The sequence below is a fragment of the Mytilus californianus genome, unplaced genomic scaffold (assembly GCF_021869535.1).
Source record: "Mytilus californianus isolate M0D057914Y unplaced genomic scaffold, xbMytCali1.0.p SCAF_1, whole genome shotgun sequence".
NCBI classification, from domain to species: Eukaryota; Metazoa; Mollusca; class Bivalvia; order Mytilida; family Mytilidae; genus Mytilus; species Mytilus californianus.
Genome location: NW_026262581.1, coordinates 40098158 through 40122053, shown reverse-complemented (window position 1 = coordinate 40122053; position 23896 = coordinate 40098158). Strand labels below are relative to the sequence as shown.

Below are 23896 nucleotides of genomic sequence, written 5' to 3'. Positions count from 1 at the left end.
GTGCAATTTCCTACAGGAAAAGTTATGTATGGTATATTATGAATGTTATTGGTGTTTTAAGTGATAAATTATGGAAGATTAATGAAGGATATGGTGTTTGTACAGAAAAATCCCAGAAAGTTTAAACCAATTCTTGTGCATGCGCATCAAAGTATTTTTCAAATGCCTGTCCATGATAACTGATACCATTATAATCATCACTGATGCATAGTTTTCCTCATTCCATTCTTAAAGTGTTTGATAGTGTATGTGGAATGTTTTATGTTGTACCAGAGATATTTAATACAGTTGTATATGTATCTGGATGTAATTATTTTTTTTTTATCAATTTTGAATGTATAGTAGGAAAACTTGATTTTCTTAAGAAATTTAATTCTACTGTACTTTTTGACATTTCTGTACAAATATATAGAGAATATCATATGGCTTTTTCAATATCACATCCGTATCAACCCGAGACACCAATATAATCCCAAGAGCTCTGCTCTAGTAGTTTATATTGGTTGAGGGTTGATACGGTGTGTGATATTGAAAAAGCCATATCATATACACTTTATTATATACATATACCTCACGTAGATGGTTTTTATACGACCGCAAAAATTAAAAATTTTTTGGTCGTATATTGGTATGACGTTGGCGTCGTCGTCGTCGTCCGGCGTCGTCCGAAGACACATTGGTTTTCGCACTCTAACTTTAGTTTAAGTGAATGGATCTCCATGAAATTTTACCATAAGGTTTAATACCACGAAAGGAAGGTTGGGATTGATTTTGGGGGTTATGGTACCAACAGTTAAGGAATTAGGGGCCAAAAAGGGGCCAAAAATAAGCATTTTTGTAACTTCCAGACAATAACTTGTGTGTAAGTGTATGGATCTCTCTGACATTGTACCACAAGGTTCCATATCACATAGGGAAGGCTGTAATTGATTTTGGGGGTAATTGCCTCAAAATTTTAGGAATTAGGGGCCAAAAAAGGGGCAAAAAACAAGCATTTTTCTAGTTTCATGACAATTACTTGTGTGTAAGTGTTTGGATATTTCTTAAATTGTACTACAAGGTTCCATATCACAAAGGGTAAGCTGGAATTGAGTTTGGGGGTAATTGCCCGAAACGTTTAGGAATTGGGGGCCAAAAAGGGGCCAAAAATAAGCATTTTTCTAGTTTCCGTACAATAACTTGTGTTCAAGTGTATGGATCTCTCTGAAATTGTACTGCAAGGTACCATACCACAAAGGAAAGGCTGGGATTGAGTTTGGGGGTGATGAATCATAAGGGGGTTCAAAAAATTTGGGGGGGGGGATTTTTTTTTTTTTCTTTTTTTTTCTTTTTTTCCTTTTTTTTTTCTTTTAAAATTTTCCATTTTAAGTTGGTTATTTCTGATTTATATTTAAAAGCAAATAATAATGATATGGTAGGAGATACACACCAAACAGGATGTGTAAATTATTATACAATAAGTATTGTGCAATAGCAAGAAATTTTCAGTTGCACAGTATTGCACAATAGCAAGAAATCTTCAATTGCACAGTATTGCGCAATAGCAAGAAATCTTCAATTGCACAGTATTGCGCAATAGCAAGAAATATCCAATAGCACAATATTGCGCAATAGCAAGAAATTGTCAATTGTACAGTATTGCGCAATAGCAAGAAATATTCAATTGCACAGTATTGTGCAAAAGAATATACTTCGTATAAATTGCTTATTTCTTGATCAATTTCAATGGGGTTTTATTCTTGAATTCTTGGGGTTCTTTAATATGCTGAATCTAACCATGTATTAAGTTTTTGAATTTTGGGCCCCGTTTTTAAATTGGTCCACATTGAGGTCCAAAGGGTCAAAAATTTATCTTTGTTTGATTTCAATCAAAAATTGAATTATTGGGGTTCTTTGATATGCCGAATCTAACCGTGTATTTAGATTCTTAATTTTTGGTTCCGTTTTCAAATTGGTCTACATAAAGGTCCAAAGGGTCCAAAATTAAACTTAGTTTGATTTCAACAAAAATTGAATATGTGGGGTTCTTTGATATGCTGAATCTAAACATGTGTTTAGATTTTTGATTATGGGCCCAGTTTTCAAGTTGGTCCAAATCGGGGTCCAAAATTAAACTTTGTTTGATTTCAACAAAAATTGAATGTATGGGGTTCTTTGATATGTTGAATCTAACCATGTATTTAGATTTTTGATTATGGGCCCCGTTTTCAAGTTGGTCCAAATCGGGGTCCAAAATTAAACTTTGTTTGATTTCAACAAAAATTGAATATATGAGGTTCTTTCATATGCTGAATCTAACCGTGTATTAAGTTTTTGGATTTTGGGCCCCGTTTTTAAATTGGTCCACATTGAGGTCCAGAGGGTCCAAAATTTAACTTTGTTTGATTTCATCAAAAATTGAATTATTGGGGTTCTTTGATATGCCGAATCTAACCGTGTATTTAGATTCTTAATTTTTGGTTCCGTTTTCAAATTGGTCTACATAAAGGTCCAAAGGGTCCAAAATTAAACTTAGTTTGATTTTAACAAAAATTGAATTTTTAGGGTTCTTTGATATGCTGAATCTAAACATGTGTTTAGATTTTTGATTATGGGCCCAGTTTTCAAGTTGGTCCAAATCGGGGTCCAAAATTAAACTTTGTTTGATTTCAACAAAAATTGAATATATGGGGTTCTTTGATATGCTGAATCTAACCATGTATTTAGATTTTTGATTTTTGGGCCCCGTTATCAACTTTGTCCACATTGAGATCAAAAGGGTCCAAAATTAAACTTTGTTTGAATTCATCAAAAATTGAATTCTTGGGGTTCTTTGATATGCTGAATCTAACCATGTATTTAGATTTTGGATATTGGACCATAATAGGTGAATGTCCAATTTAAAATTTTTAAGTTCTTAGACCACATTCATTCTGTGTCTGAAACCTATGCTGTGTCAAATATTTAATCACAATCCAAATTCAGAGCTGTATCAAGCTTGAATGTTGTGTCCATACTTGCCCCAACTGTTCAGGGTTCGACCTCTGCGGTCGTATCAAGCTGCGCCCTGCGGAGCATTTTATTTTTATGTGATATGACGTCAAACAGAAAAGGAGGTTTGAAATGACGTCATACAGATTATAGGTTTGACATGACGTCATACAGATTAGGGTTTTGATAAAGCCTTTGCAACAGTGACTGCAATCGATGACGTGACGTCATACCGATTAAAGGTGTGATAAAGCCTTTGCAACCGTGCTGATATCGATATCATCACGGATGGCTGATACAGCACGCTTGCCAATGATTGTATTACATATACAATTTATCTGTATTTACTACTAAGTATATAATAAATATATTTATAACTATATTTATTATTGCATTTTACCTGCAAAAGCATTATGCACAAAAAAATGTGATGATAAAAATGTTTGTTTTGTTTGTTTGATGGCATTAAATCTACCTTCAGCAAACTTGACTATATCATGGCTGCCATTTTTTATTGACAGAGGAACTCTGGGGCTCTTTTCACAAAAAAATCTTACGATAAAAATTAATCACAAGTTATACTGAAATGTTAAAGAATTGCGACTATTTCTTCTATTCAGATTTTTTATACGACCGCAAAAAAATTTTTGTGGTCGTATATTGGTATGACGTTGGCGTCGTCGTCGTCGTCGTCGTCCGGCGTCGTCGTCCGAATACACATTAGTTTTCGCACTCTAACTTTAGTTTAAGTGAATGGATCTCAATGAAATTTTACCATAAGGTTCAATATCACAAAAGGAAGGTGGGGATAGATTTTGGGGGTTATGGTACTAACAGTTAAGGAATTAGGGGCCAAAAAGGGGCCAAAAATAAGCATTTTTGTAACTTCCAGACATAACTTGTGTGTAAGTATATGGATCTCTCTGACATTGTACCACAAGGTTCCATATCACAAAGGGAATGCTGGGATTGATTTTGGGGGTAATTGCCTCCAAATTTTAGGAATTAGGGGCCAAAAAGGGGCAAAAAACAAGCATTTTTCTAGTTTCATGACAATAACTTGTGTGTAAGTGTATGGATCTCTCTGACATTGTATCACAAGGTTCCATATCACAAAGGGAATACTGGGATTGATTTTTGGGGGTAATTTCCTCCAAATTTTGGGAATTAGGGGCCAAAAAGGGGCAAAAAACAAGCATTTTTCTAGTTTCAGGACAATAACTTGTTTGTAAGTGTATGGATCTTTATGAAATTGTACTGCAAGGTTCCATATCACAAAGGGAAAGCTGGGTTGGAGTTTGGGGGTAATTGCCCTAAGAGTTTAGGAATTAGGGGCCAAAAAGGGACAAAAAAACAAGCATTTTTCTAGTTTCCAGACAATAACTTGTGTTCAAGTGAATGGATCTCTCTAAAATTGTACTGCAAGGTACCATACCACAAAGGGAAAGCTGGGATTGAGCTTGGGGGCGATGAATCATAAGGGGGTTCAAAAAATTTGGGGGGGGGGATTTTTTTTTCCTTTTTTTTCTTTAAAATTTTCCATTTTTAATTGGTTATTTCTGATTTATATATAAAAGCAAATAATAATGATATGGTTTGAATAGCATACATGTGAACCTCCCAACAGGAGTACAATAATCCTGTTTTCAGGAGTCTCCTCCCGACCTCCGGTTGAAGAGGAAAATTATAATCCCGTGTATGAAATTTTTCATGAATGAAAAATTTCTGCCCAACATATCATCTCAGGCATCTGGTGTAACTCACATTACCTGAAGTTATATTTTACCTGTAAATCAATTAACATGCATAATTATATGGCTTCACTTGTCAGCTTGGGTGTCAAACATACTGGTAATCAATGATTTTTTACCTCAGGCTAACTGCCGTTGTGTAACAAAAACTGTGTATTTATTGGGTTACTTCCCTTGATTTATCCTGTTTTAAGTTACTTTCCTTTTAATAATGAAAATTTTTAATAGAATATAAATAAAATATAAATTGAACAAATAATCATAAAAGGATGGTAAATAAATGATTTTAAATGTCTTAGGACAAATAAAAAAATAATAATTTGAAAATTATTTGAGGATTCTATACTTCCTTTCAAGGCTTAAATTGAAATTTATATAATAACTATGACCCTTGTTTTACAGCTAGAATGATTTTCTGAGTATGCAAACAAAAGCTGTTTGCAGAGAGTTAAACAAATGTTCTGGTTGCAATAAATGTTTTATAGAAAATGAAGTAAAAAATTTAAAGAACATACTGAAAAAAACAGATGTTAGATTGAACATGTAAAATATATAGATGGAGAAACTTTATAAGTACAAGGGTACTATAAACATAATAAATTGGATGGAAAGCTGAAGAAAACACACTTTAAAAGACCATTTTTACAGCACACGGTTACATTTACGACAAAATTTATGTCGATTAAAAACCTCCTGATCTGAGTCCTAATCTCCTGACCAAAATTTCCCAATCTCCTGATCTGAGTTTCACAGTCCATCACATGTATGAATAGGTAAATTAAAAAATTATAAGTTCTTAGACCACTTTCATTCTGTGTCAGAAACCTATGCTGTGTCAAATATTTAATTACAATCCAAATTCAGTGCTGTATCAAGCTTGAATGTTGTGTCCATACTTGCCCCAACTGTTCAGGGTTTGACCTCTGCGGTCGTATCAAGCTGCGCCCCAGCGGAGCATTTTATTTTTAAATTGATAGCTGGAGAGAACCACTGACCTAATTTGTAAGGAAAACTGGCAATCCTTGTCAATTAAGATTGAAGTCAAACACAACTCGCCATGAGCAGGGTTCAAACTCACAACTGCAGAGTTAACAGGTAGGGATCACTGAAAAATTATCAGTTAGTACTTAGATCACTTAGCCAATGAGGTCCTTCATAAAAATGTAATTGGTTATAGTGGAATGGTTTTCTTTTACTTTCTTGATATTTTGAAAACAAATACCCTTTTGACATATTCTGTAAACTACTTGATATTATTTTATAGGTCTTGTGAATCTTGTACAGATAGTTTGCAATGTGGATTTTGTTATATAGAAAAGAGCACTTATTCAGCAGAGAATGGTTCGTGTCTACCATATACGGATCCTTCTATGTCATCAGAAGGACGTTGTAATAGTACTAAACTCCAAATTAACCTAGTATGGGCTGAGAACTACTGTCCATCACCATATTCCATTTTTGGTCTGATAGGACTCATTATTTATTTAATGGCTTTTGCTCCAGGTAAATTGTTTAAAAGAAAGATAAGTGCATGTAATAATAGTTATATTTATAATTGTTTTACTCATTTGAATTGATTACTTCAGAATTAATCTGCTTTGATTCACTGTAAACTGCAATCTGAAATCTTTTTTTCAGTTTTTAGGAGGTTTTCTAGTATCTAATATGAGACAAAACATTTCCTTCCAGCAATTGTATTTGGAGAGTGTCCCGCAGACCTGCTGTATAAAGGAATTTTTACCCAAATTTTTATTACAGTTTCAAATGACTGAAACTATAGTTGTTGTTTTTTTTAAGTTGAATAAATACCTAATTTTCTAGTCAGTAAGTCTTTCTATCTTATGTGTTTTATCTTAATATCTTAGCATACCTGTGGTATCCATTTAAGATTTCTATTGTATTAAAGATTTACAGGCATTGGTTCACTTTGATTTATACACCTTTAATCTTTCAAAAAAATGTATGGAGTGCTCACAGTTTTTGTGATTTTTTGGGTTTTTTTCAGAAGTATTTATTATCTTTTTTTTCATCAGATACTTTTATTTGCATTTCAGTTTTTTTAGTATTTGTTATATGATACTAAATGTACCCATACAGGAATATATATAGGCTCTGTTCCTAAGGCCACCAATAAAATTAAAATGTCACTTATGATTTGAACAATGGAAGTTATTCCCATTACCAATTTTACTTTGAGTAAAAAATTTCCACTTTGGATGCGTTTGATTCAAAATAAAATTAAAATTTAAGATAACAAATTTGCACTAGTGCAGTTGCATTAACGAAGTGCTGGAAAATTAATGCATCACAAGGGAAGTTTGACAAATGTGATCACTGGAAAGAACAAAAATATTGTTCTTTCTTGTAAATAGAGTATATCATATGGTTTTTTCAATATCACACCTGTATCAACCCTAGCTATATAGACACCAATATAAGCCCAAGAGCTCTGCTCGAGGGATTATATTGGTTGAGGGTTGATACAGTGTGTGATAATGAAAAAGCCATGTCATATACACTTTATTATATACATGTACCTCAAGTACAACTAATCTCTCTTATGTATTTTTCACGAAGCATGACGTAATATATATTAGGGATTTGATAAAGCTTTTGTAACCGTGACTGATATGGATTACGTGACATCATATAGATTAGGGGTTTGATAAAGCCTTTGCAACCGTGACTGATATCGATATCATCATGGATGGCTGATACAGCACAATTGTCATCAATTGTATTACACATACAATTTAAATATATTCACTACTAAGTATATAATTAATGCATTTATCATATACTTATAATTAATAACTTATAATTTTTACAGTATAGTAATAGGATTAAATTTGAGTGAATTGCATATTTTCTGCAATGGTGCTTAGCGGGCTGATAAGAAATATTTATTAACTGCTTCCAATTATTATCGCATGCCTTTCCGTAATGTAATCACAAGGCATTTCTACGTCACTCTGCAAATTCCTGAAAATACACCTAAATGGTACGTTTTCAGTGAAAAACATAACAAAGTGGGATAAAAAACAAATATTAGGAAACAGGAAAATATGTTATGAAAAATGCAAAACAAACAATTATACAATAAATGCATTTTTGTTTAGCCTGCAAAATTTATTTCGCGAAAGTGAGACATAGCGATCCTAGATTCCGTTGTCGGCGGTGACAACATTAAGGTTCAGTCTGTGGTTAAAGTTTTTTTAGACATCAATGACTTTGTCTAACCTTCATGGACATTTATGAAATTTGGACAGAAGCTTGTTTATGACCAAAATACAGTATCCAGAGTAAAATTTTGAAAACATTTCTTTTCATTTTTAACCAGATTTTCGAAAGGAAATATCAGTCATTGATTTGGGGATGTACAGCGGGTGGGCAGACAGGCGGCTGCCAAACAGTGTCTCCTCAATAACATGAAAATGCTTTGACAATTTTTTTTTCAAATTTGGATATGTTGTTACCTGTGACTAAATGAAGGTCAAGTTCAATTTTCACGATTTTAGCTTTTCTCCTTGTTGAGTTATTGCCCTTTTTAATATCCAAAAGTGGTATTTTCAATGTGATTGAGTTATTTCTCTTTGAACAGAAATGGTTAATTATATATATGAAGTTTAATTACACTATAAAATTGAGAATGGAAATGGGGAATGTGTCAAAGAGACAACAACCCGACCATAGAGCAGACAACAGCCGAAGGCCACCAATGGGTCTACAATGCAGCGAGAAACTCCCGCACCCGGAGGCGTCCTTCAGCTGGCCCCTAAACAAATATGTATACTAGTTCAGTGATAATGGACGTCATACTAAACTCCAAATTATACACAAGAAACTAAAATTAAAAATGATACAAGACTAACAAAGGCCAGAGGCTCCTGACTTGGGACAGGCGCAAAAATGCGGCGGGGTTAAACATGTTTTTTGAGATCTCAACCCTCCCCCTATACCTCTAGCCAATGTAGAAAAAAAAAACGTACAACAGTACGCACAGTAAAACTCAGTTTAAGAGAAGTCCGAGTCCGATGTCAGAATAGGAAACAAAAGAAAATAAACAAAATGACAATAATACATAAATGAACAAAGGACTACTAGCAGTTACTGACATGCCAGCTCCAGAACTCAATTAAACTGATTGGAAGATTATGTCTTTATCATATGAAAATCAAGTACAATCCCTCCCGTTAGGGGTTTAGTATCATACCATCATAAAATATATGAGAAGAACATAACCCGTATCATGCCAACAACTGTTTTTTTGGAATAAATGTGTTTAATTCCGATGCAAAGACCCTATAAGTGAATCAATATTAAAGCCAAAATATGCAATCTTTAATGACCTGACAACAGTATCGTAACTATATCCCTTCTTAATAAGTCTGTTTAAAGGTTTTGTTAGCTTTTGAGGTGAATATTGACATTTTTGTGCTTTGTAAAGAATATTACCATAAAAGATTGGATGTGAAATACCCGAACTATAAGATGTCTGCATGTTGAGTTATATTTACGAATGATGTCCTTATACCGATGATAAAATTTAGTAAATGTTTTGACTAGTTTATGATATCGAAAACCCTGGTGTAATAATTTTTCAGTAATACATAAATTTCTCTTGCTAAAATCTAATACGTTGTTACATACACGAGCGAATCATACAAGTTGAGATATATAAACACCATAAGATGGTGACAAGGGAACGTCACCATCTAAAAATGGATAATTAACGATAGGAAATGAAAAATCATCTCTTTTGTCATAAATTTTTGTATTAAGCTTCCCGTTCATGATATAGATATCAAGATGGAGGAAAGGACAGTGGTCATTGTTAGTATTAGCTTTATTTAAAGTAAATTCAACAGGATAAATTTCTAACATGACTAATTTTCACCTCTTGATAGATAAGAGCATCTGGTAAATGTCTCACACAATTATAATTGGATTGACAGATTTATTTGAAAATTCTCTGTTTTCTAAGTGTTAATGATTATAAGCTATATAGGACTGTATAAATAAAGTTAGAAATTTACTGTTCATTATTAGACATTTTGAAGATAATTACAGATAAGTTTTATAGATTTTTAAAAGTCATTGTATTAATGATAAATAAAATTTTGTGAATTTTTTTCTTTTTCTTTGGTAAATTGTTTGAAAAATTTTGTGGTAGGTTTGTTTGTTATTATGTAAAAACGAATTTTCTAAATGCTATATATTTTTTTCTTTTCTTTGGTAAATTTTTTGAAGAATTTTGTGGTAGGTTGGTTTGTTATTCTGTAAAAACTAATTTTCTGTATGCTTTATATATTTTTTTATGAAATGAACTACTTTAATTTGATAATAATCTATTTTTATTATAGGATATATTTCATTACATTTAAAGTTGTTGACATTGATAGGTTGCAGGCCTGTATTAGTTTGTGATAAATGAAAGAAAAATATTTGGAACTATTAATTATATTTGACTATAATTTGAAAATAGATATACATTGTGTTACATCATATCTTATTTTAGAGAATTATTAATCATGAATCATATCTGATGTTTCTTTATAACTTATTTTTAAGTCATGTGCGTTATTAAGGTAGATGTCACAGTTGACAATGTTATGTGGTATTTTATTTTTGTTGTGTGTGTTAATGTTTAATTTTTACATGATCCTGTTAGGGGTTCAGATTTGCGTCAACAATGTATTAGTTTGTGATTAGGTCTAGTTCATGGTGAACCACTAGTGGTAGGTCAATGATATTTGGTATGCAGTTGTATTAGCATTGGAACATCTCATTACCATGGAGATTATTTGGCCCCGCCCCCTCAGTCAAGGTCTATTGACTTTGAAACTTTTCATAGTTTACATGTATTAGTTTGTGGTTATGTCAGTTCAAGGGGAACCATTAGTGGTAGGCCAATGCTAATTAGTGTTCAGTTGTATAAGCATTGGCACATCTTATTTCCATGGAGAATATTTGGCCCCGCTCCCTCAGTCATGGTCTATTTACTTTGAAACTTTTGCTTAGTTTACATGTAATAGTTTGTGATTAGATCAGTTTAAGATGAACTGCTAATGTTAAGTTAATGATATTTAGTATGCAAATTTATTGGCATTTGCAAGTATTGTTTCCATGGAGATTATATAGCCCCACCCCTGATCATGGTTCATTGACTTTGAAACTTTTACATAGTTTACAAGTTAATGTTTGTGTTTAGGTTTGTTTAAAGGGAACAACTTATAATAGGTCAATCGTATTTGGTATGCAGTTGTATTAGCATTGGCACATCTCATTCCATGGAGATTGTTTAGCCATGTACCTTCAGTCATGGTTCATCAACTTTGAATATTTGCATAACTTACATGTTAAAGTATTGCTATTTTAATTTCAACATTTGCATTATCAAAATTACAAAAAGGCGAGACATATCTCTGTGATAACAGTTTATTATTTTTATAAATTTCTGATATAACATTGAGAAGTTATTGAACTTTATTTGTTGATAGTCTGACAACAGATTTACTAAGTATTGCACAACAGCAAGAAATCTTTAATTGAATATAAATTCAATTCATATAACCAATTTCAAGTTCTTTGACTACATTTATTCAGAAACCTATAATATGTCAAATATTTAATTACAATCCAAATTCAGACCTGACGTATCAAGCTTGAATATTGTGTACATTTTTGCTCCAACTGTTCAGGGTTGGACCTCTGCGGGCGTTTCAAGCTGTGCTCAGCGAAGCAGTTTATTCACATTGTTGAAGGCCGTACAGTGACCTATAATTGCTTATATCCACTTATTTAAACTCTGGTGGATAGTTGTCTCTTGGCAATCATATGACATCTCCTTATTTTTATACAATTTGAATATTGGCGATTATTAGGTTAATGGAACTAAAATAGATCCAGCAATTAATCCGAAATAGAACTTGCTATTGAATATCTGAGACACAGTTTTTGAGCTTGTATCCTTTGCTTATGAAAGAATATTTCGTTGTTGATGGTTATTGAAAAAAGAAATTACAACAAATGTGTACCTCTTCTCTCTTTATATCTCAACAGATAACACATTCTGTCTTTATATCTCAACTGATAACAAAGATACAGCATTTCAAGCATAAACAGTTGTATTTCCAATAAATAAACTGTTGTGCTACCTTAAACATGTTAATGGTTGTGCTGATGCTCACTTATGAAATAAGACCTAACATACTACATTCCAACAAAATAATCTGTTCATATCCCTTTATTTTCATATTTCATTAAATTTCCTTGAGCATTTTATTGGAATTGTTTGTAATAAAGTGTAGTTTAATAGGAGATTGAACTTGAATTTCCACTACAGATTTTATAAGGCTCTCCAAAATAATTAGGAAACATGTTACATGTATAGCTATTGCTTTATACGTTCGTCATTCAGTCTATATGTCAGAAACAAATGGTTTCCAGATAAGACTTGATTATCCCTTGCTTGATTTGAATAAAACTTTCACAGATGAAGATATGTAAGGGGAAGAATCCTAAAAAAAAAATATTTATAAATTTTGTGTGTTTGAAGCACTAGCTGGTTTAACCTTCATCAGGAATGTTCAAGCCTTAACATGTGAAAGCCCTTTGTATGAATATGAAGAAACATAGATTTATGACCAAAATCTAGTATGCTAGTAAATGAAAATAACTTTAAAAATTGTGTGCATCCTAAGCTGAATTTACCTTCTTCATGAATGCTCAAACCTAAGAATTTGGTCAACAGTGGATACTTGTTTCAATTGCAATGATACCAAATCTCCTTATTTTATACTTAAAAGAGTAGCCATAATCATTAAGATCAACTTTGCATGAGGGAGTTTAAACTTTGTTTCTGAATAATTTTTATAATTTATCGACGGGTAATTATTGAAAATTATGTTATAAATCATGTCAGTTATGAACCACTTACTACTGATACATTTATACAGCTGAAAAATTAGCAATTAGTACATGTTTATTCATTTGCTATTTGTCCCTCCAACACACTAACTAGTATTTTGAACCCTGGAAAAAAAAATTGTTTCTCTCAATATTAATGTGCATTTTGGTGAGCATCAGTTGGCAGTGGTAGCTTTTTACTTGTGAGTGAATCTGCTTAGTTTATAGGGACAATAGTAATATTGAACTTTGATGGCATTAGGTTGCTGTTTTGTGTATCCTACTCAGGTGAGGCAAGCCAGCTTTTGAATGTTGTGATTTGATGTATGGGTATATTGTAGTTTTTATTTAAACCAATGCCTTTGTATGTTTACTGAATAAATTTTGAAACACAGGAAAAGGTTTTCTGAGAATAAACCACTAATGTTAAGTCAATAATATTTGGTAGGCAGTTGTATAAGCATTTGCAAGTCTCATTTCCATGAAGAATATATAGTCCTGTACTATCATCATGGTTCATTGACTTTAAAACTTATGCATAGTTTACAAGTTAAAGTTTGTGTTTATGTTAGATAAAAGGAAACCACTTATGATAAGTCAATGGTATTTGGTATGCAATTTTATAAGCATGTGCATTTCTCATTTCCATGGTGGTTATTTGGCCCTGCATGGTTCATTGACTTTGCATATTTTGCATAATTTACATGTTTAAGTTTTGCAATTTTAATTTCAACATTTGCATATACATGTACTATCAAAATTACACAAAAAGCAAGACATATCTCAGTGTCAAATGTAAGTCTATTATTGCAAAAAGTAGATATTTTCCAAAAACGTGAGTATTATTGCCTAAATTGACTCTAAAAAGCCTTAACTTACTATACTAACTTAAACTAGGATATTTGATTGTTTAAAAGAGTTATTTTAAGAAGTCAACAATATTTTTATCTTAGGTATGGGTCCAATGCCATGGACTATCAATTCAGAAATATATCCATTGTGGGCAAGAAGTACATGTACAGCAATTTCTACATCATTCAATTGGATATTTAATCTGACTGTATCACTGTCATTTTTAACTCTGACAGAACAGATTACTAAGTATGGTGAGTTATTGACTTTTCTTGCATAATTATTTATAGATTATACATTGTGATTTTCTCATAATTTTATATAATTGCATGCATGGTACAAATTTATGCCTAATATTCATTTACCCTGTCTGGTCCAGGGACAATAGATTCCCTAGTGTGGACAGTGTATAACTTGCCAATTTTTTTCATGCTTCTTCCAAATTTCTTTCTATTCTATTTTATGCATAAAATAGGATGAAGGGGGATGACATTACATGAAAAAAAAATTTGGGGCATGAATTTTAAGATAAAGTAGTGAATTGGTCCAGTTTGAAAAGGTCAAAAATTAGTATGTCTGCATGAAGCTGTCAAACTGAATTATAAACCCCCTTAACACAAATTCGTCCATATTTGAGTTATAAGAGATCGACTTTTCTATAATTTTGATATAATTTGTCCCAAAGTAGTACACACAACATAATATCAACATATGATATGTTCTACTGATTAAAAGCTGCACAAATTTATGTAAAGAAAACACAAGTTGGCACAATGTATATCATGGAATATGAAAAGAAATTAAGGCAATGTAACACAAATCTATCAATGGCCTTCAAGTGCAATGAAATAAATAAATGTACAATTTTAAATTACATAACCATGTGGACATGTTTTGGAAACTTTGATATAAATTATAAGAAAAATGTCCCTTAAATACTGAAATTCAGCTCAAAAAAGTTTGTATGCGTTATGACCTGAGATTTCATTCTTCTATTCAGGTCATGACCTGCATTTTCATTGTCATAGGTTGACAGGTATGCTACACTATAAACACCTTTTTTGAATACAGCAGGTGCATTTTTTTTAAAGACCTTTTAAGAAGCGTTTTAACTAAAAAAAAATGCACTACGAAATAAATGTGTTCTCGGGCCATCTGTTACAGCCATTAGGCCATGTGTTTTTTTATGTTCTCTGTAGATAAAACAAGTAATTTTATTTTAAAAAGCAAACCAGCCATTTTTTTGTTCCAGTTTCAGCTGCAATTGTAATTGTAGATCAAAATTGAAATGAAAACACAATAAAATTATTAAATGCTTACTTTTTATGAAATAATTTGTATGAGAAATATAATTATCTGTAATTGTTTGATATGTGAATTATTTAAGTTATGTATAGTAAACTTTGAAAACAGGTTGGAACCCCCCCTTTTTTGGACGATCAATGCATTTGAATGTGGACATATAGTTGGAACCCCGCTTTATACTGGGTTAGGAACCCCCCTTTTATAAATGGCTGGATCCACCCCTGTAACATGTATGCTTACTTTGCTTTAGACATGTACATGTTATATAAAATTATTTGTTTGGTAAAATTGGTTATAGGTTAATTTAAAAGAAGTTGATTATATATACAATAAACGAAGTCTTGAAGCATATTGAACACCCAATAGTGAAATATACATTCATCTCTCATAATATTCTCTAGGTCCTCTGGGCCTGTAAGTAAAGATAAACAGTTTTCAGAGGAAAAGCAGGTTAATATTGACTATGATCACATATTTGTTACGAAAACATTGGGGATTTTGCATATGTAATAACCACAAAATTGTCCTACTCATATTGCTGCCCTGGGCAAAAAAGTGGTTATTGGTTATTGTGCCCCGATTCCAAATGACGTGACATCATTGCGTCCTTAACAGCAATAGCGAACAATGACAGTGTTTGTATTGAAAATTATGATAACTCTGCTACAATGGCCACTAGTAACAATGTCCAACCAACTATTATCGATTTAGCCCCAGTTATGCAAAATTCTCGCTTTTGTGTATTACCATATTCAAAAATAAAGGGAAATTTTACAATAAATTTGTTTGCAGTGAATGAAAAAAATTGATGGAAAATGTGATAAATCTTTTTAGAATTTACTTGTTGTGGTTAATCAAATAGTTATAATTGAACGTTTTTCTCTTTTCTGCAGAACTTAAATATGTAATAAATATATTATAACATGTCTTTTCCATATTGGCCCTGGTATCATCCCTTGACCCATATTGTCCCTCGGCTTAAGCCTCGGGCTAATATGGGAGTCTCGGGATGATACCAGGGCCAAAGCGAAGGGGGAATTAAGTTTTACGAAATAAATAAGGGCGTTGTATCAAGGATGCGGGAGCTCTATAATTTTCACTTTGTCAATCTATGTCTGTCCAACATTTTTGTCGAGCCTGCGATTTTTGTCGCAAATGCGAGACCTAGCAATCCTACATTCGGTCGTTGGCGGCGTCCACAAATATTCACTCTGTGGTTAAAGTTTTTGAAATTTTAATAACTTTCTTAAACTATCCTGGATTTCTACCAAACTTGGACAGAAGCTTGTTTATGATCATAAGATAGTATCCAGAAGTAAATTTTGTAAAAATATATTTCCTGTTTTTCCGTATTTTACTTATAAATGGACTTAGTTTTTCTACCAGTTAACATTACATTCACTCTGTGGTTAAAGTTTTTAAAATTTTAATAACTTTCTTAAACTATTCTGGATTTGTACCAAACTTGGACAGAAGCTTGTTTATGATCAAAAGCTAGTATCTACAAGGAAATTTTGCAAAAATATATTTCCTGTTTTTCCATATATTACTAATAAATGGACTTAGTTTTTCTTCCAGTTAACATTATATACAGTCTTTAGTTAAAGTTTTTAAAACATTTATTAGATTTATAAACCATTCTGGATTTTTACCAAACTTTGACAGAAGCTTCTTACAATCAAAAGATAGTATCTATAAGAAAATTTTTAATAATTTGAATATGAAAAATTGAAAAATTAATTTTGGTAAAAACGTAGTTTTCTTAAAAAAATTTTAAGACATAATCCATCTCAATTTATGAATTTATGCAGATGCTTTTTTCATATGTAGATGATGTATTACTTTCATTAACAATGGAAACGAATTTGCCGTGAACTCTTTTTGTTTAAAAATGAAAAATTGGACACACCTCTTTTTGTGCTATGATATTCCAAATTGATTCTGGTGTCAAAAACTATTGATCAGTCCCAATTTTTGAAAAAGGTGGACAGAATTAATACATAAAAGATTAATAAAGTGCTCGTAATTTAATGAAATTGAACATTATAATCTATGTTTTTGTAGATCATGAAGGCCTGAATTAATACCTGGAGTCAAAATCATTGGTCAGTTGCCAAAAATGTAAACTTTCAAAGTGCTTGTGTTGCTCTGTTTGCATCAATACTTATATTTTCTGAGATGATTTAGTACTGGTTTTGATCTGTTTGCATTCTTATTAATTATTTGTTTCTGTGCCTGACTCATAAATGTGCTAGCGGGACACTAGCGGATATGCCCCCCCCTTTTCTGACCTATCTAGACTTATCTCGGTGTAATAAAAAAAATCATGCTTTTATTTCAATCTAGTGGCAATCATGGTGGCATTGGTGGCACATAATTACCATTGAAACCCCTGGACAATTACATTTCCATCTTCTCCTAAACTACTTGGCAAATGCACACCAAAAGCTAAATTGAAATGGTGTATGGACAATCCTCTAATAATGAACCTGATTTTTTTCAAATAAGAAAAAAAATGGCTTCAAAATGGAAAATCATCAAAAATCTATTTTAAATTACTCAAAATGTTTTGAAACATGCCACGAATGATGATTGGAAAACTCTCTACAAGCAAACAATAGACATTTGATTTAATCAGGTTGCAAACATAGTAACAATGGTGGTACATATAAAGTTTCCATTTAAATTCTATTGAACTCTACAATCTCTGAAATTGCCTCCAATATGAAACAAACTTGACATGCCCAATTTTTGTCTTGCCTGCAACTTTCAATTCCTGGATCAGTGATCAAGTTTAAAGTTACGTGATTAGGTCCGTTTTTCAGATACTACAAGCAGAAGGTCAACTATATGTGGTGTATGGAATGATTATAAGGGGTACATATCAGGCTAGCAGGTTTCATCTGACCTTGACCTCATTTTCATGGTTCATTGGTCATTGTTAATTTTTGTATTTTGGTCTGTTTTTCAGGTACTGTAAGCAATAGGTCAACTATAGTTGGTGTATGGAATGATGTTGTAATGTGTTCTTGTCTGTCTAGCTGGTGTAATATGACCTTGACCTCATTTTCATGGTCAATGTTAAGTTTTTGTCGAGCCTGCGACTTTTGTCGCAGAAAGCTCGACATAGGGATAGTGATCCGGCGGCGGCGGCGTTAGCTAACTTCTTAAAAGCTTTATATTTTAGAAGGTGGAAGACCTGGATGCTTCATACTTTGTATATGGATGCCTCATGTTACGAAGTTTCCATCAGTCACATGTCCAATGTCCTTGACCTCATTTTCATGGTTCAGTGACTACTTGAAAACAAAGTTAACATTTTTTGTAATGTTAAATTCTCTCTTATTATAAGTAGTAGGATAACTATATTTGGTATGTGCGCACCTTGCAAGGTCCTCATGCCCGTCAGACAGTTTTCACTTGACTTCGACCTCATTTCATGGATCAGTGAACAAGGTTAAGTTTTGGTGGTCAAGTCCATATCTCAGACACTATAAGCAATAGATCTAGTATATTCGGTGTATGGAAGGACTGTAAGGTGTACATGTCCAACTGGCAGGTGTCATTTAACCTTGACCTCATTTTCATGGTTCAGTGGTTATAGTTGAGTTTTTGTGTTTTGGTCTGTTTTTATATGACCGCAAAAATTTTGCGGTCGTATATTGGTATGACGTTGGCCTCGTCGTCGTCGTTGTCGTCCGGCGTCCGAAGACACATTAGTTTTCGCACTATAACTTTAGTTTAAGTGAATGGATCTCTATGAAATTTTATACCATAAGGTTCAATACCACAAAAGGAAGGTTGGGATTGATTTTGGGGGTTATGGTACCAATAGTTAAGGAATAAGGGGCCAAAAAGGGGCCAAAAATAAGCATTTTTGTAACTTCCAGACAATAACTTGTGTGTAAGTGTATGGATCTCTCTGACATTGTACCACAAGGTTCCATATCACAAAAGGAATGCTGGGATTGATTTTGGGGGTAATTACCTCAAAATTTTAGGAAATAGGGGCCAAAAAAGGGGCAAAAAACAAGCATTTTTCTAGTTTCATAACAATAACTTGTGTGTAAGTGTATGGATCTTTCTGAAATTGTACTACAAGGTTCCATATCACAAAGGGAAAGCTGTATTGAGTTTGGGGGTAATTGCCCGAAAAGTTAAGAAATTGGGGGCCAAAAAGGGGCCAAAAATAAGCATTTTTCTAGTTTCCAGACAATAACTTGTGTTCAAGTGTATGGATCTCTTTGAAATTGTACTGCAAGGTACCATACCACAAAGGGAAGGCTGGGATTGATGATGGGGGTAATTGCCTCAATATTTTAGGAATTAGGGGCCAAAAAGGGGCAAAAAACAAGCATTTTTCTAGTTTCAGGACAATAACTTGTGTGTAAGTGTATGGATCTATCTGAAATTGTAATACAAGGTTCCATATCACAAAGGGAAAGCTGGGTTTGAGTTTGGGGGTAATTGCCCGAAACGTTTAGAAATTTGGGGCCAAAAAGGGGCCAAAAAACACATTTTTCTAGTTTCCAGACAATAACTTGTGTTCAAGTGTATGGATCTCTCTGAAATTGTACTGCAAGGTACCATTCCACAAAGGGAAGGCTGGGATTGAGTTTGGGGGTGATGAATCATAAGGAGGTTCAAAAAATTTGGAGGGGGGGGTTTTCCTTTTTTTTCTTTTTTTCCTTTTTTTTTTCTTTTAAAATTTTCCATTTTAAGTTGGTTATTTCTGATTTATATTTAAAAGCAAATAATAATGATATGGTAGGAGATACACACCAAACAGGATGTGTAAATTATTATATAAGTATTGTGCAATAGCAAGAAATTTTCAATTGCACAGTATTGCACAATAGCAAGAAATCTTCAATTGCACAGTATTGCGCAATAGCAAGAAATCTTCAATTGCACAGTATTGCGCAATAGCAAGAAATATCCAATAGCACAATATTGCGCAATAGCAAGAAATTGTCAATTGTACAGTATTGCGCAATAGCAAGAAATATTCAATTTCACAGTATTGTGCAAAAGAAGATACTTCGTATAAATTGCTTATTTCTTGACCAATTTCAATGTGGTTTTATTCTTGAATTCTTGGGGTTCTTTAATATGCTGAATCTAACCATGTATTAAGTTTTTGGATTTTGGGCCCCGTTTTTTAAATTGGTCCACATTGAGGTCCAAAGGGTCCAAAATTAAACTTTGTTTGATTTCATCAAAAATTGAATTATTGGGGTTCTTTGATATGCCGAATCTAACCGTGTATTTAGATTCTTAATTTTTGGTTCCGTTTTCAAATTGGTCTACATTAAGGTCCAAAGGGTCCAAAATTAAACTTAGTTTGATTTTAACAAAAATTGAATTCTTAGGGTTCTTTGATATGCTGAATCTAAAGATGTATTTAGATTTTTGATTATGGGCCCAGTTTTCAAGTTGGTACAAATCGGGGTTCAAAATTAAACTTTGTTTGATTTCAACAAAAATTGAATATATGGGGTTCTTTGATATGCTGAATCTAACCATGTATTTAGATTTTTGATTTTTGGGCCCAGTTATCAACTTTGTCCACATTGAGGTCAAAAGGGTCCAAAATTAAACTTTGTTTGATTTCATCAAAAATTGAATTCTTTGGATTCTTTGAGATGCTGAATCTAACCATGTATTTAGATTTTGGATATTGGACCATAATAGGTGAATGTCCAATTTAAAATATTTAGTTCTTAGACCACATTCATTCTGTGTCAGAAACCTATGCTGTGTCAAATATTTAATCACAATCCAAATTCAGAGCTGTATCAAGCTTGAATGTTGTGTCCATACAAAAATTGAATTCTTAGGGTTCTTTGATATGCTGAATCTAAACATGTATTTAGATTTTTGATTATGGGCCCAGTTTTCAAGTTGGTCTAAATCGGGGTCCAAAATTAAACTTTTTTTTTGTTTGATTTCAACAAAAATTGAATATATGGGGTTCTTTGATATGCTGAATCTAACCATGTATTTAGATTTTTGATTTTTGGGCCCTGTTATCAACTTTGTCCACATTGAGGTCAAAAGGGTCCAAAATTAACCTTTGTTTGATTTCATCAAAAATTGAATTCTTTGGGTTCTTTGATATGCTGAATCTAACCATGTATTTAGATTTTGGATATTGGACCATAATAGGTGAATGTCCAATTTAAGATTTTTAAGTTCTTAGACCACATTCATTCTGTGTCAGAAACCTATGCTGTGTCAAATATTTAATCACAATCCAAATTCAGAGCTGTATCAAGCTTGAATGTTGTGTCCATACTTGCCCCAACTGTTCAGGGTTCGACCTCTGCAGTCGTATCAAGCTGCGCCCTGCGAAGCATTTTATTCTTATACTGTATGCAATAGGTCTACTATATATGAGTGTAAGGTGTACATGTCCAGCTGGCAGGTGTCATTTGACCTTGACCTCATTATCATTGTTCAGTGGTCAAAGTTAAGATTTTGAGTTTTGTTCTTTTTTTCTAATACTATATGCAATAGGTCAACTATATTTGGTGTATGGAAATATTTTATGATCTATATGTCAGTCGTGCAGGTTTTATTTGACCTTGACCTCATTTTTCATAGTTCATTGCTCAGTGTTAAGTTTTTGTGTTTTGGTCTGTTTTTCTTAAACTATAAGCAATAGGTCAACTATATTTGTGGTATGGAAGAATTGTTAGCTGTACATGCCTGCCTGGCATGGTTCATCTGAACTTGACCTCATTTTCATGGTTCATGGGTCAATGTTTAGTTTTCTTGGTTAATGTTAAGTTTATGTGACAGTTGTAATAAAGCTTTATATTTAGGACTATCAACATAATATCAATGATTAGTAAAGAAGGCGAGACATTTCAGCGTGTGCACTCTTGTTGTGTTTTGATCTGTTTCCAAAGTATTTTAAGCAAAAGGTCGTCTAGTTTTGGTTTATGGAATGATTGTAAGGTGTACATGTCTGTCTAGCCGGTGTCATCTGACCTTGACCTCATTTTCATGGTTCATTGGTCAATGTTAAGTTTTTTTGTTTCGGCCTGTTTTTCAAATACTAATAGCAATAGGTCAACTATAATTGGTGTATGGAATGATTGTAAGGTGTACATGTCTGTCTAGCCAGTATCATCTGACCTTGACCTCATTTTCATGGTTCATTGGTTAAAGTTAAGTTTTTGTGGTTTGGTCTGTTTTTCAATTACCATAAGCAATGGGTCAACTATATTTGGTGTATGGATTAGTTGTAAGGTTTACCTGTCTATGTGACAGTTTTTATCTGACCTTGACCTCATTGTCATGGATCTTTAAAAATGTTAAGTGTATGTCATACTTGTAGAAAAACTTTTATCTTTAAGACTTTCAACATAAAATCAATAGTCAGTAAAACAGGCAAGACATTTCAGGTGTGCACTTTTGTTTCACTTATGATAAGTTTTTGGGAACAGATGTCTTTAAAGCAATCTTATGACCTATACCGTCGGTGAAAGCTTTTCTTCTTTCAAATTCTCATATGTTTAATTTGATCTTCCGATGCATAGACTCCCAAGACCAAACTGAAATTAAACAGATTTGAATAAAAATAAAATTTGATTGAATCTTTGATATATGAATTTAATGCAAGATAAAAGTATCAATACTTCATCCCATTTATACTGTTTAAAGTGTGATCAGTTGCAATGGAACTCATTAGACGGCTTAGTAGTCCTTTGTTAGTTTATGTTGATCATTGTCAATTTTGCTTAGTTTCTTCTGTTACCTATTCTAAAATCGTACTCAGATTTCTTTTAAACTGTGCGCATTGCAGTGTGTTTGTTTATTCCATATTGGCTAGAGGTAAAGGGAAGGATTGAGATCTCACAAAACATGTTTAACCCCACTGCATTTTTGCGCCTGTCCCAAGTCAGGAACTTTGTTTAAGTCTTGTATGTTTTTAAAAATTTTGGGTCCTTTGTATGTTTCGACGTTTGCTAAAATCTGCAAATTATGAGACAGAATGGCAATTTATTTGTAAGACTGTTTATTTGAATGAGGGAAAATAAGTGATTAATTGTATTATACAAATATCAAATATTTGCTTTGGTTTGATTCAATTAGCCAGCTAAGGGGAAATATAACTCTTATAGTAAAATTTTAATGAAGAAATGTTTTTACTGGTAGCAAGAAGTTCTGTGACACCATTTTTAGCTCAGCTGACAAAAAAATATTTCAACATGATAGAAATCGTCAGCTGACTCCTTATTGAAGTTATTTCCCTTTAATGATGATTTTTATTAATTATTTGTGTTTTTGCCTAATTTCTGAAAAAAATATAATAGATAGATAGAAACTTAAATCAGGAAAAATGATCTGCAAGACAAGATCACAAATGAGTCAACATAGTTGAAATGGTCTGATGACCCCTTATTGGAGTTGTTTCCCTTTTAGTTTAATGATGGTTTTTGTGGTCGTATATTGGTATGATGTTGGCATCGTCGTCGTCCGGCGTCGTCCGAAGACACATTGGTTTTCGCACTCTAACTTTAGTTTAAGTGAATGGATCTCTATGAAATTTTACCACAAGGTTCAATACCACAAAAGGAAGGTTGGGATTGATTTTGGGGGTTATGGTACCACCAGTAAAGGAATTAGGGGCCAAAAATAAGCATTTTTGTAACTTCCAGACATAATTTGTGTGTTAGTGTATGGATCTCTCTGACATTGTACCACAAGGTTCCATATCACAAAAGGAATGCTGGGATTGATTTTGGGGGTAATTGCCTCAAAATTTTAGGAATTAGGGACCAAAAAAGGGGCAAAAAACAAGCATTTTCCTAGTTTCCAGACAATAACTTGTGTTCAAGTGTATGGATCTCTCTGAAATTGTACTGCAAGGTACCATACCATAAAGGGAAGGCTGGGATTGATGATGGGGATAATTGCCAAAACGTTTAGGAATTGGGGGCCAAAAAGGGGCCAATAATAAGCATTTTTCTAGTTTCCAGACAATAACTTGTGTTCAAGTGTATGGATCTCTCTGAAATTGTACTGCAAGGTACCATACCATAAAGGGAAGACTGGGATTGATGATGGGGGTATTTGCCTCAATATTTTAGGAATTAGGG

At 32.9% G+C, this 23896-nt stretch overlaps 2 protein-coding genes across 3 annotated transcripts in view; one reads left to right on the top strand and one right to left on the bottom strand.

The window, feature by feature from the left end:
• Positions 1 to 23896, bottom strand: part of LOC127701625 (terminal uridylyltransferase 4-like) — a 697935-nt gene that overhangs the window by 503255 nt on the left and 170784 nt on the right. The window lies entirely within an intron of this gene.
• The window catches only part of LOC127702112 (proton myo-inositol cotransporter-like), a 117728-nt gene that overhangs the window by 88956 nt on the left and 4876 nt on the right, over positions 1 to 23896 (top strand). Inside the window, exons 7-8 of the mRNA XM_052206181.1 lie at positions 5986 to 6224; positions 13583 to 13735. Coding sequence (XP_052062141.1) covers positions 5986 to 6224; positions 13583 to 13735 — 392 coding nt within the window. The remainder of the gene's footprint in view (positions 1 to 5985; positions 6225 to 13582; positions 13736 to 23896) is intronic.